At 41.3% G+C, this 13949-nt stretch overlaps 1 protein-coding gene across 2 annotated transcripts in view; it reads left to right on the forward strand.

The window, feature by feature from the left end:
• LOC117538710 (astrotactin-2-like) overlaps nt 1–13949 on the forward strand; it is a 347089-nt gene that overhangs the window by 297233 nt on the left and 35907 nt on the right. For both annotated transcript variants that reach the window (XM_034204612.1, XM_034204619.1), the window contains 2 exons: nt 7729–7862; nt 9473–9621. In XM_034204612.1, coding sequence (XP_034060503.1) covers nt 7729–7862; nt 9473–9621 — 283 coding nt within the window. The remainder of the gene's footprint in view (nt 1–7728; nt 7863–9472; nt 9622–13949) is intronic.

Raw genomic sequence — 13949 nt, forward strand, 5'->3', positions numbered from 1 at the left:
TTTGTCTAAACAAGCATACACAGCTGAATGCAATATCAGCCTAATGGCCACATGTTGTGATTATGATTCATCCTGTTTAAAAACAATTTGGATCTTCATGCGGTGAAAGTGAATTATATCAGATTCATTTCCCATAAGGTAATGTAGGAGGGGGCTGTGGCTTCACTTGACATTTAGTTTACCACATTTAGCTCTGTTTGGGCTTTATCTTGACATTGTCTAGCTACATGTCATCCGGTACATTTCTTCTTTGTGCGTGTGTAAACCAAATCAGAGCTGTTTGCAGGTGACTCACACACACACACACACACACACACACACACACACACACACACACACACACACACACACACGCCATAGGGAGCAGACGGGTTCATGCTCCCCCCAATCAAGCATCTAATTACCTTCCCTTCTGAAATGACAGCAAGCAGCAACAATACAAGAGGCAAAAAGGCAAACACACATTATGCATTCATTCATGCACTCACAAACACACACATACACACTACAAAGCCACTTGTACGTGCCGCCCATAACAAGCACCAGAGCCCCAAAGAAAAGAAGGCACAATCAATATCAGACGATCCCTAGTGCGCCTCATCGATAGCTAAACGTGAGGAAGAGCAAAATGTCTCTTTTCCCTCTCTTCCAAACACCTCACTTTCCATCCTTCTCTCTCCCCCTTCCCAACCCGTGGTCTTCTGGGGATGTGGAGACTGAGATGTACGAGGTGGAGGAGAAGGGGTGGACTGCAGTGGATAGTTCTTGCAAGCCCCTCTGAGGTAGCTTGAGGCAGGATTATTAGCTTCTTATTGATGTCATCGACCTCTTGGGAGGGAGGAGAGTCCATCACTCTGCTCCTCTTTTTCCTCTCCTTCGCTTCTTCTCTTGGCTGCAACTGCTGCTGCTAGTCTGAAAGGCACATACGTAAATTGCATTAGAAGCAAGCGACACAACAACCTGTCCTTCCACATACACACACACACACACACACACACACACACACACACACACACACACACACACACACACACACACACACACACACACACACGCCACTGCTCATTCTCATTCTCCCTCTCTCTCTGTCTTTGTGTGTGTGTCTTTCTCACACACTTTTTCTTGCGACTTTCTACTTGGCTGGGTCTATCTGGGAAGACAGCTGCCATGTTGCAAAAGCTTTCTCAGAGATGAAGTTTTTTTTTTTTACCTTAAATCCCCTGAAGCCATCAAAATAGCAGCTTAGTTGTCCAGCTTATTATAAGATATACTGAGGTCATACCTTCTACGTGTTTACCTATTTGTATGCATGTGTCTATGTGTGCATAATACCAGGTTTACCGTACATCACCTGTCACTCTCTCTTTGGCTTCTTCCCCTCCGTATTTCTCAATAGCTGCATCTTTCAGTGGCCTCTCCCTGGCGGCCGGACTGTTTGACAGGACATGTCATGTCCGTTCCACATCAATCCCCTCATTATGAAGCCAGAGAGGGATTTATTTTACAATAGGAAATGACCACTTCATTGAAAAGACCACAACCTGGACTGGAAAGAAACCGAACCAAACAGAAGTAATAGCTTGCTCAAAGTGGCTTTGTCAAAGGGGAGAATAAAGTATTTTGTTGTACATGTACTGACATTAAAAATGACTAGTTAAGGATTTGCATAAAAAAATACCTGGGACACTTTCCACCTTTCCATTATAGGTTAGTGTTTCCTAAAAAGGGTTGGTGTACTTGTATAGAAAAATAATGTTTTGTCTCACTTACCTCTTATTTTATTATTGAATCGCGCAGATTTTAAGATGTGCTTCTATGATATATTTCCTTCTAACCTTTTACAATGAAGTTGAATAAAAATGTGTGTGCGGAGCTGACTAATAATTGAGATGAATAGAAAGAAATGAAAAAAACCTCTCCATAGAAAACGATTTCCGCTTATCCAAACGTCTCACTGTCCAACAGTTGCTGGATGAATGCCATACTGAGGTTTGTGGACTTTGTAGAGTAATGTATACACTTTTTTCTGGTTAAAATATATCATTTTTTTGTTTTAAGTGTAATGTTTTGGTTTCCGTTAACACTCACAATAACATTCCATTCAAATAAAACTTCAAAATATATGCATGGATAACTAGTAAGGGCATGTGGATTGTCTTTTGTTTGTTGATTGTTTTTCTGGTAAAAGCATATTGATTTTTTAGTTTCTTTTAATAGAAAATGTTGGAAATTTGCGCCACCTTTGTCTTGATACATTTCTCAGGTTGCTTTGTTCAAGGACATTACATGTCATTTGTTAGACGCTTTTATCCAAAGCGACTTACATACATTCGATACTGTGGACAATCCCCATAGGAGCAATTTGGGGTGAAGTGTCTTGCAGGGACACAACGACATGCTGACTGCAGTGGGACTCAAACTATCCCCTGATTTGAAGTCCAGCACACTACCCACTGAGCCACAGCCTCCCTTTGGACCTGGCCTGCTTCAAACCTGGTCTGCTTTGAACCTGGTCTTGACTTGAATTTGACTGGAACTGATCTTGGAATTGGAATTGGCTTACACTCGTCTAATAGGTGGTCTTGCTTACAGGCCTGGTGTGTGCACGCAAATACACACAGATACTCCCCTGTTTTAGTGCCAGAGAAAAAATACCTCAGTGGATAAATAAATAATCTAACGCTTGTGGAGCTTGCCAGTGGTCCTATGTGATGCTGTGACTGAGTTATGGCAAACCTTTTCAACAAATTGGTTGTGAGTCTAATGGGTCAGAGTGCTCTATATCTTGCCAATGGCCGCTGTCATGCTCTCACCATAACGCACTATTGCAGCCCCCCGCAGGGGCGTGTCTAAGGCATTTTATTGGGGGCAGGAGTAGGTGCAGAACCACAAGAACACTACATATTTGCACAAAAACCAAAGAGGTTGCAGTATTACCCACAAGACCAGGACAGGTATATTTACGATGGGGAGGGGGACTTGCTAGACCTTATTATCCAGTCCAATATCCAGTAATAAATTGAGTGAAAATAACATTGAACACAATTCAAAGACGTTTCCCTAGTATCCTTTGAGCCTGCAACTAGAAATGTATAATTTAAGATACTTAAAAATTGAAAAAATAAATAAATACAAAAACACAGCATGAATGTTTCTGCCAACTCAGGGTGATCGTCTTCAACACACCTCCAGCAGGACTCATTATCGAATGCACACACAGGAAGAAAAAATACAAGTTTTGATTCCAGGGACATCCCTTCAGTACCAAGGAGAGCGCATACTCCTATAGATCATTACACAGATTCATATCAACTCTCTCTGGACAGTAAATACTTCACTCCCTCCAGTGTATTAGGTTCACCAAACTATAAATAATACATTCTAATACAAGACCTTGCAATAAATGATATCCTCATGAAAGTTACAATTATTAGTTTGTTGATGTTCATTTGTACAGAGATTGGGCTGTTGTAGTTTGTGGTGCTGTTAAACTGTATTGCATTACAACATATTTCATATTTCATTGATAGAGGTTGGGTGGACAAAATAATTGATACAACTGCCAGAATAACCTAACATCATAACCTTCCTGAAGGTAGGGTTAACTGAGCAACTGAGTTTATGTTATTGTGAACATTTAATCCACAAAGCATTTGCATTACATCAGCAGCAGATCAGACTTGACTTTTAGGCTACAGAACAGTTTAACAACCAAATTGACAAACTTTTCTCATAATTTATAATGTTTATTCACCAAGTTTTATTTGATAACGCATAGTAAAATAGCACAGTCAATCCACTTGCTGGAAAGGTCAGATGAGCTTAGACCGTCGTCGAACAGAGAGTTGGCCCAACTAGAACCCAATTGGTGCTGTTTGAGGGCCCTCCAGTGACACGGTAATCCCCTATCAACCTCTGGGTGAACCAAACCTCTTCCATGTTCCGGGAAGTACTACTTCTGATAAGGTTATTAGAAGCAGCCCATTGGTTCCTTTGTTAACACCATTAGCTCTGAATGATTGGAAAGGCTAGACAAATGGCACACACACACATACACAAACATACGCACTTAGGTCACCATTGATGTTGTCCTGTGTGTGCTGACTCAGACTATTTACCACCACTGGTGATCATCTTATAAATCAATAGTGTGGGCCAGCTGGATAGTGTTTTTGTGTATTAGCCTCTGATGATGGACAGTAATACGGTCAGCTTAGACTAGACAAACAGATTAATACATTAAGAGGTCACGATGGCCTTCCTTGTCCTCTTGTTAGTCACGACAGGCTTCTACGAAAGTGAAAGGTCCAAGTAGTTTTTGGTGCCAGTGAGTCTGCTGGGTTTAGATGATGTCGAGGCTTGGAGTTGTTGCTGATCTGATGTTGTCTTCAGTAAGCAGGGGGTGATTACATTCCAGCTCAATTTGTTCAATATCGATAAGGTCAATAGAAATGGATTGTGGTATATTTGTTAAATTGTAGAACCCTGCGGTATTATCACCATAGCGGTATTGCCAATTCCTGAAAGCCTATCTGTCATGACTACATAAAGTCTGTCTTACAGTCAATGCTCGGATCGGTCCTTTCTGATCAAAATACTTACTTTTCTAATATGAAGCATAATAGATAAGGTTGCTTACCCCTCATTTGCCGTAACAGAATGTATATGGATCTATAGTATTTCTGGGAAATGTATGATCTGTGGTTAATCAATACAGTATAGGGTATCCTCCTCTTTTCAGTTCTGACCTATCTCTGCATTAAACACAGAAATACTCTCTGTGTGTCATCTCACTAAACGATTTTCCTCACTGACACAAGCATTTTTGTTCACTTCACTTGCAACAGTCGGACATATTGCTTTCTTTATGGCCACACATCCGACATAGTATCACTTTACATGTATCACTTTTCTTTTAGCTTTGCTCTAAATCTTCATCTCTGCTTTACCTCCTGTGCCCCCCACCCACCCCCCTACTTCATTCTCTAAACCACAATTAGATTCCCTGTTTACCCAGTGGAGACTGGCTTGCATTACTCTTCAAACATAAACATGGCGGTAATCGCTTTGTCTATTTTTCACATGTGCAGCCATGCAATCAAGCGAGCAGACCCATATGGGGTTTTTCTAGGAATCTGGTGCTGGTAAATGCATGGCGGTCCTGTGGTCTCTCTCTCTTTTGCCCCCAGCAGCGGTCATTTCTAATTCCTCATATTTGTCTAGTCAGTGTGCGTGCATAGGACTTGAGTCCAGTTTTTTCTTTTGTCTGTGGCTTGCTTCAAATTGACATGAGGTGGTGAAACCCCTGCTGCTGTTGTTTTCTGGCAGCAGTTAGTCACATGCATGGGTTCAGGCAAGGAGGGAGAAATGTAATTACCTTTTTCCCCTTTTTGGTTTTCCAAGGGGTTATTATATGGCCATGGATTACAGTGCTTGCTTACCCACTATAATAACTGCTCATTCAGCACGCTCAGTTAGAGGGGCTTGTGTTGGAGGATAACTACTGGGGAAGCCTTCACTGCTGAAGGATCCTGATCCTGTCCCACAGTAAGGTGGGGAATGAGTTGAGTTTCCTTTTTTCACACCTTCATTTAGTTGATGTTTTGTATGTCCTTTTCCTTTACGCCACTCTTCCTTTCTCTGTTGCTCATGGTGGTTACTTTCCCACCTCAAGAGCCTTGAGTGAAACAAGGGGTATTGGAAGAAGTCAGTTCCCATGAAAGACTGTTGAGCCTCCTTAACAGCTAACAATGCAGTGTTATGGAAATGCTAACATCAGCTTCTGAGTGCGTGCCCTGACTCTTTTTTTGGCCAACTTATCTGCCTCTCTGGTCAGAACTATGCCCAAAGTAATCTCAAATGTCACTTTCACTAATCAACACACTGCAGAGGTGTGTGTGTGTGTGTGTGTGTGTGTGTGTGTGTGTGTGTGTGTGTGTGTGTGTGTGTGTGTGTGTGTGTGTGTGTGTGTGTGTGTGTGTGTGTGTGTGTGTGTGTGTGTGTGTGTGTGTGTGTGTGTGTGTGTGTGTGTGTGTGTGTGTGTGTGTGTGTGTGTGTGTGTGTGTGTGTGTGTGTGTGTGTGTGTGTGCGCACGTGCGTGCGTGCACAATGCTTGTTCACAGTCATCTTAAAGATTTGTGTGTGTTCTCAACAACTCTTTTGCTTTCGGATAAGTGAATGTCATGGTGTATGAACAAAGGAGTGTCTTCTCTGTGCCTGGTACCGGGTGATAATGTTTCTTATTTTTGTGACCATGATCAAGCACATCTCCAAAGTTGTCTGCATGAGGCAGCACTGCCAACCAGTTAGAGTGCATAAATAACTGAGTGCTCCATTGATCCATAGTGTGACAGGGGGAGCCACAGTCCTTGCAAACTCCCTTGAACTCACTGTCTATCATGCCTGTGGCTTAAGGGAAAGCCCTGACATTATACTTTATTACTTTGACGGTTCTATTGGCATGTTCCTTCCTTAGAGGATGACTGAGCTTCTGCCTTTGACTTTTCTTTCGCCCGTTAATGAAGCTGCACTAGGATGTTAGGAGATGATGTCATCTTCTAGCACCCCTCCCCCTCTCCTCCCCGTCCCCTGCGCAGACAGACCCACATCAACACCGACAGATCCTCACACAAACATACGCATAGAATGGAGGAGGTGGGGAGTGTCACAGCTTTCACACCACCATTATAAAAGTCACAGTGCATCTATGATATCACAGTCCAAGCTTGACAATGTTAGTGAGATGTTCCTGCCTTCCGGTAATTGGGAACGTTGGGTTTGAAAAGGTCACTCCGTGTGTAGGTGTGTGGGTGTGTACCTGTGCTACTATCTTTGTGAGACCTGTTTTAGTTCTATAAGTCAGAGAGAAGACATTTATTTCAAAGCAAAGAAATATTGGAATGCCCACAAATCATATGGGAAGGCTGGGGTTTGATATGTTGTTGTTTATGGTTAATTTTAGGGGGATGGGGAAATGAATATTTCCTGTGTGTGTGGTGTGTGTGTGTGTGTGTGTGTGTGTGTGTGTGTGTGTGTGTGTGTGTGTGTGTGTGTGTGGTGTGTGTGTGTGTGTGTGTGGTGTGTGTGTGTGTGTGTGTGTGTGTGTGTGTACATGTGCTACTATCTTTGTGAGACCTGTTTTAGTTATATAAGTCAGAGAGAGGACATTTCTTTCAAAGCAAAGAAATATTGGAATGCCCAAAGATCATATGGGAAGGCTGAGGTTTGATATGTTGTTGTTTATGGTTAATTTTAGGGGGATGGGGAAATGGAAATGAATAGTGTGTGTGTGTGTGTGTGTGTGTGTGTGTGTGTGTGTGTGTGTGGTGTGTGTGTGTGTGTGTGTGTGTGTTTGTGTGTGTGTGTGTGTGTGTGTGTGTGTGTGTGTGTGTGTGTGTGTGTGTGTGGTGTGTGTGTGTGTGTGTGTGTGTGTGTGTGTGTGTGTGTGTGTGTGTGTGTGTGTGTGTGTGTGTGTGTGTGTGTGTGGTGTGTGTGTGTGTGTGTGTGTGTGTGTGTGTGTGTGTGTGTGTGTGTGTGTGTGTGCGTGGGTGGGTGGGTGGGTGTGTGTGTGTGTGTGTGTGTGGGCGTGGGTGGGTGTGTGTGTGTGTGTTCTGGGATATGGGTGCACCAGTGAAGAGGGTGGTCTTGGTGGAAGATGGGGGTGGGGGAAGCAAAGATGGACAGGCAGCGCAGGATAATTGCATTTCTCTCACCTGTTACCCTTTACAGGCCTTCAAGAGCGCCACAATGAGCTCATACTGGTGTGCTGGAAAGGGCGATGTCATTGATAACTGGTGTCGCTGTGACCTGAGTGCCTTCAGCAAAGATGGCCTGCCTAACTGCAGTCCCCTCAGGCAGCCAATGTAAGTGTGAGGTGACACCGTGACACCTAGTAATTCATGCACAAGATATATTTCATGGATCCATGCCCCACAGAGCTGCAGGCCTACACATATGCACACGGACGTGCACACCTGTCTCCACTGACTCATGGGGCAGTGAGGGGCACTAGAGAAAGTTGTAGAAACAAGCACAGTCCCAGAAGTTCTAATAGCTGTCAGTCTGCCTTTACACCCCTCTGAAAAGAACATTCTCTCATTCAAGGTGTCCTAATAATACTCTTGAGTCATCCAGCCCATTGCTGCCTTGAGAACTGAGGGCATTCATTCAGATCTTAAGGCTACAATGAAAGAGTCTTTAAAGAATGAACAAATATGGCTATTAGAATATAACATGCCAGGGTTAATCTGAGGCAACATTCATTGGCACCACTCTAGAAAAACAATAAAAGCTTTACAAGGATAAAATATTGTGAAGATTTGTATTCAATGTGGCATAATGCTTTCTAAGTCAATGGTTGCCAATTAAAAATCAAAAAGTTCACCGTTATTGTTGTTAAAGAGTGACATTTCATCACAAGGTTACAATCGCACAAATCGTACTTACAAGGTACATAAGCATTTTCAATTGTATTGGTCAATAGGATCCATCCCTTGGATACTGACTGGATATTATTAATATATTTTATTTAAAATATCACAGATTTTGGATTTATGAAGGAGTTTGTGGCAACAGGGTCAAAATTGGCTCCCAGTCTTCCACTGCTTCCAGGGTCAAATTAACATTGGCACCTTAGCTTTTAAGCCAACATAGACGAGAAGAAAAACAACATTTATATATTTGAAATTCACTCAACTTACAAAAAATTGGCAGACTCCTGATAAACTCCAGAACAGCTAGAAAATTGACCTTGTGATTTGATTGTTTTTTTTAACTCTTAAGCAATACTTTACCAAAAATATGTTGCACAAGTCATGCACAAGTGGACTCTTATGGTGGTTTGGGTATTGGCTGGTTTGAGGATTGTGGTGGGGAAATTGTAGATGATGGGGTGGTGCCACAACCAGAGTTTTCCCTGGGCCCATGCATATTGGCACAAAAAGACCAGTCATGAGAACTTGCAGCAAGCAAATCTCCAAATCTGGTCAGTGCCGGAGTGTAAGGCCAGTAAAAACCTGCTGAACTTTTTATGATTGTCTGTGAAGATAAATCCAAGCGCATCCTTTTTATGAAAGAGGGATAACCTACCTCTCTTAGCCATTGTCACAGACACAGCTGGAGGGCAGGCAAAATGGAAATATTGTTCTTTTATCTCTTTTGAAGTATTAGAGGGAAGACTCACAGGGAACACTTCTGGAGAACAGGTGGCATTGGAATGCTGTTTTGTTTAAAGCTGCTGTTTGCCATCCTGTTGTCCAATGAGATACTGTAGTGTAAAGGCAGAGGTGTGACAGTCTGTACTCTAACATAACCATTACCACATGGGATTCTTACTCATCAATTCTAGGGTTTATATCCATACCTTAGGCACATAACACACTTAATACAAATTCAAAATGAGGGTGTTAGTGGTTACCTGTTGATATCATTGTTAATATTTATCTTATTAACATGTGTTGAATCTTGTCCTTAGTTTGCGCCTAGCCCCTTACCTGGAGCCCTCAAGCACAATGGTGGCCGTGGAGTGGGTGGACGTGGAGCCTCTGATTGGCTGCAAAGTCTCTGACTACATCATCCAGCATAAACGAGTGGAGGATCCCTCAGAGGCAGAGGTCTACACAGGTAGAAACACTCAAATCTAACACTTAGTTGATGTCATTTTTGCAACTGTATACTCTACTTCTAAATACTATGATGTGAAGAAACCCTGTCTTTTAATTGTTATTCAGATTGTTTTATTTGTTCAATGTTTTTGAAACAGTTTTCCTCCATGCCATAACCATGCATACTCACATCCATAAAATCGTACAATTTATTAAGTGTGTTAGTCCATCGATAGACCTGTAACTAGCTGACATAGGGAATGTTTCACAAGATTTCACAGCATATTTTAACTGCAAATAGAAAAAATAATGGGTTGAAGATCCAAGTCCAGGCAAGAGTCGTTTCTGTGCATTTTATTTCTTTGATCCAATATCATAGAAGTACAACAGTTTTCTTATATCTTGCTGTTGTCTCGTGCGTAATAACTAAAATTACACAAAAATAAAAGGTAGATTTACAATAAACAAAACAGCAAGAAAATTAATGAATAACTATTAACTAAGATACTTCAATATATTGCTCAAATCATTAGAGTGACGGTGATGGTAAAGTTTTGTTTATACAGAAAAGAAGGAAGGGCTCGGACTGAAGATGATAGAAAAATGACGTACGGCAATTTATCAAGTGCCATAAATGGGGCTGACCGTAGGGCTGGGCTGGCCATGGTGGTGACGAGGGGCTGGGGTGAGTCAGAGGAAGGGTGATAGGAAGGAATTTAATAATGTTGAAGAAATGAGGTGGCCTGGAAGAAGCTGGCTTTAGTCATTGCGAAGTATGGACAGGCCATCCATCACCCCAGGGAGGAGTGCTGATGAAGCGTGGGCACCAGCGAGTGAAGAGAGGGTCCAGACAGCTAGACACAGGCAGAGGTGAGAGAGGAAGGGGCAGATGGTGTTGGTGACTCACTCTGCTATGTGCCAGTCACCACTATAAACCAGGTCGTATCAGACAGTATAATATAGATTTACAAGTGATTGTCTTGGTCTTTTTGATCTCCCTTCACTGTCTGTCACTGTTTATCTCTAACTAGTCATGTTTGTGTTGTTTATTCAAAACTTTGTTCAAGTCTCTGGATAAAGTTGATGTGGAACTTTAGTGAAAAGAAAAAAGTGAACTTACATTGACATGTGTATGTTCAGTCTATGACCCTCTTGGAGAGGAGTATGTTATTTGGCAGGAAACTGGCAGACTATGGTTCTCCTTCAGTGGAAACATCATGTATTATAAACTGTACAGGCATATGTATCTGGATAGTTCCCACTTCCAATGCAAATACTCCAAACTGCAGCTACTCAAACCCCTCATTGTTCTCCAAAACGGGGGGATCAAGGTTGCTGATACAAACTTGGAAGGTATTGCAGGGATCGATTTATGAAATAATAGGGGCCTCTTAAAATGATGAGATCTTGTTCTCTGGACTCAGCAAAGAAAAGCCATAGTGCCATTTTCTCACACTTACTCTGACTTATTTGGAAATTATTGGATTTGTACTCCCTGTAACCACTACTGGTTTCTTATTCAAGCACCAATTTTGAGGCATTTTGTAAGAACATCGAAGTCTATATAATAAAACCATAGGATGAGATAAAAATGAAGTCCACCTTGGCTTTGCTCCTTGCTCACCTTGTGCGGCTTCAGAACAAACTTCTGTTGTCCTCTCAAGCTCATTTGTTGATGTTTATTTTCTCTGCTTGACAACAACAGATATACACACAAACACACACATTCCCTTACTTACTGTAAGTTGCGTGTGAAACCAGTCTTCTACCGTTGGCTACTGAGCAACTCTAATAGAGCGGTTTGGGGATAAATACTTTGCTCGAGGGCACCTTGGTTGTTTTCGGGTTTCTCCTTCATTTTCCCTGATCATATTTTCCAAAACTGTGTAATGATTTGAACCGTTAAGCAGTCAAGCCTTCTTCTCCAACATTTGATGATGGACGGATGATTTCAAGTAAACTGTATTTGACAATCCAGGCAATCATAGGGGAAAATCCTGATCCAAAGCTTAAGGGCTGATACAGTATTTTATAGTTCAGATTTTAAGGAGAGAAAATTATGGAAAACCTGACATTTTACAGTTGATGGTCCTCCTCACCGTTTCACAAAGTGATCAAATTCCATCATTTAAACAAACTGGTCTGTGCTCACCCAGTTTGATGCCAGACAAGGGTTTGAGCAGTATCAGCAGTACTCACAGCTAACCACAGTATTATTGTTTTGTATACAGTACATACAAACAAAAAGGTACACCGGACAATTACATGGACAATTTCATAGTGTGTTGGAGAAATGAGACCATTGGATAATAAAACACATCTACAGTAGTTAGGGCAGCAACTGCATCCAGGGGATCCACATCCATTGCTAAGTTGAAACACTGCTTCAGGCTGGTGTCTGAGGGAGAGGAAAGATAAACAGGCAGCCACACACAGACATTCAGCCATGCTGAGCATGAGTCACAAACTCGGAGCACACACATTCAGCCATGTGCACACTCATACAGATGACAGACAGAGAGCCAGTGTGAAGATGCAGACACTTGGATTCAGCTCTCAATGGGTTCCCAAGCCATGTTGCTTTGTCAGTGCTGTCTAGACAGGGATATAAGATGATACTACATGCCTTCTAATATATCTATATATACAGTATAGTGTTTAGGTCAGTCATTAGACAATAAGAATAAATCAATCTTGAGTTTCTGGCTTGGTTTTAAAAGATTTAGTTCAAAACATTAATTTCATCAAGAGAACGCTGTGTTCTAACTTGAATTTGGTTCTTGGTTTTTAATGCTTACCAGTTCATTATCGGAATGTGTACATATGTAATAACATTTTTTAGTTTAGTAGCACGAAAATGCCTTGGCTTAGCCATATAAGTATATATACTGTATATACTGTATAGCCATATCAGACAACACGTTAATGGTTGTGTATGTGAATATGTCTTTGCTTATTCAATTAACATAGACATAAAAAATTCTCCATCAACATAAACGGTGAAAGATCCATTTACCAATGTCATTAGCTTTGTGGGGTTTTTTAAACCTCGAAATCCCCCATCATCACTCTAGTTATCAGGGCAGACGAAGAAGGTTTTCACGTTCAGTGAGATTTTACACAATCTTGATGACAGTTTTATCCATGTTAAAAAGCTGGTTCCAATGATGCAACTCTTTAGGCTCAGGTTTTTTCCCCCAGCTTCCTGCATGAATGGATGCAATCATGAGGTCCTTGACAATCTTGAAAGTGAATGGTATCTTCTTCTAAGCTAATATCCATAAACGTTGCTAATGTGACTCCCTCTTGCTTTATGTAAATTATAGAGATGATATCATGCCTCAGCTTGTAAAATATCATAGGACTGCATACTTTCTTGCAATCGGTACCATTGCTGAGTTGAAAAATGAAGTCAAAGTTTTAGTGTATTGTATACAGGTGCCTTTTTCAGATAAAAACCCTCAATATGTTGGGTGGTGTAAGGGTCAACCTTGTTAGCTCACAGACTGTTTGTAATACTGCCTAAGCTTCTCTTTGCCATTTGTTCTTTTCTTGCTAAGTATACTGTGGCTTTGATTTGACTCTTACTTCACATCCATCATCATTTATTTGATCAGAATCTTATTTTCTGCAGTCATCACATTGACTAAAGACGAACTTGGTTGTAAAAATAAAACCTTATTCCCACCTAGGACAGTTTGCACTTCTATCTGTGTCTTTACCTTAATTTAAAGCTCCTTAAAAGTAGGAAACAAAATACGTAGAGAAAATGCAGAAGAGCTTAATTTGTTATTGGATCTCATGCTCATTTTTCAACCAGCATGACTTCCTGAAAATGTACCAATATCTTTCACATGACCTCTGAAACCAGGCACCACCAGCTTACATTTTTCACTGTTTTCATCCCTTTTCGACATCTCTTACTATTTCCCCTCTCTTAAATTATATGTATCCTTTTTTTTGTCTTCTTTCAGTGAGGCTTTAAATGGATCATTTTGTTATAAAGGATCACCCCGTTCCTCTCACATCTGTACCAACTATCATGTCCCTGTCTACAAACACCTCATATCATATCACTTATCAGTGCTGTTTAGGGAAAAAGTCCTCTTTTCTTAATAAAGGCTTCTCTCTGGTCCTTCTCAAACCTTCCCTCTGGGGTCAAGAGAAGCTTTGGCTTTGATGTAAAAAGCGCAGTCAAGACCTTGGTTCATATATCTTGTTTTTTATATGGACATGATGCTCTACTTTATGGACCTATACATGCATGGTTGTACAACTTGAGAGAGATACTATTTGTGCAATATTCGTGGTAATATGCAACACCTGAACAATTTCTGATAGTTCACC

The sequence above is a fragment of the Gymnodraco acuticeps genome, unplaced genomic scaffold, assembly GCF_902827175.1.
Source record: "Gymnodraco acuticeps unplaced genomic scaffold, fGymAcu1.1, whole genome shotgun sequence".
In the NCBI taxonomy this organism is placed as follows: domain Eukaryota; kingdom Metazoa; phylum Chordata; class Actinopteri; order Perciformes; family Bathydraconidae; genus Gymnodraco; species Gymnodraco acuticeps.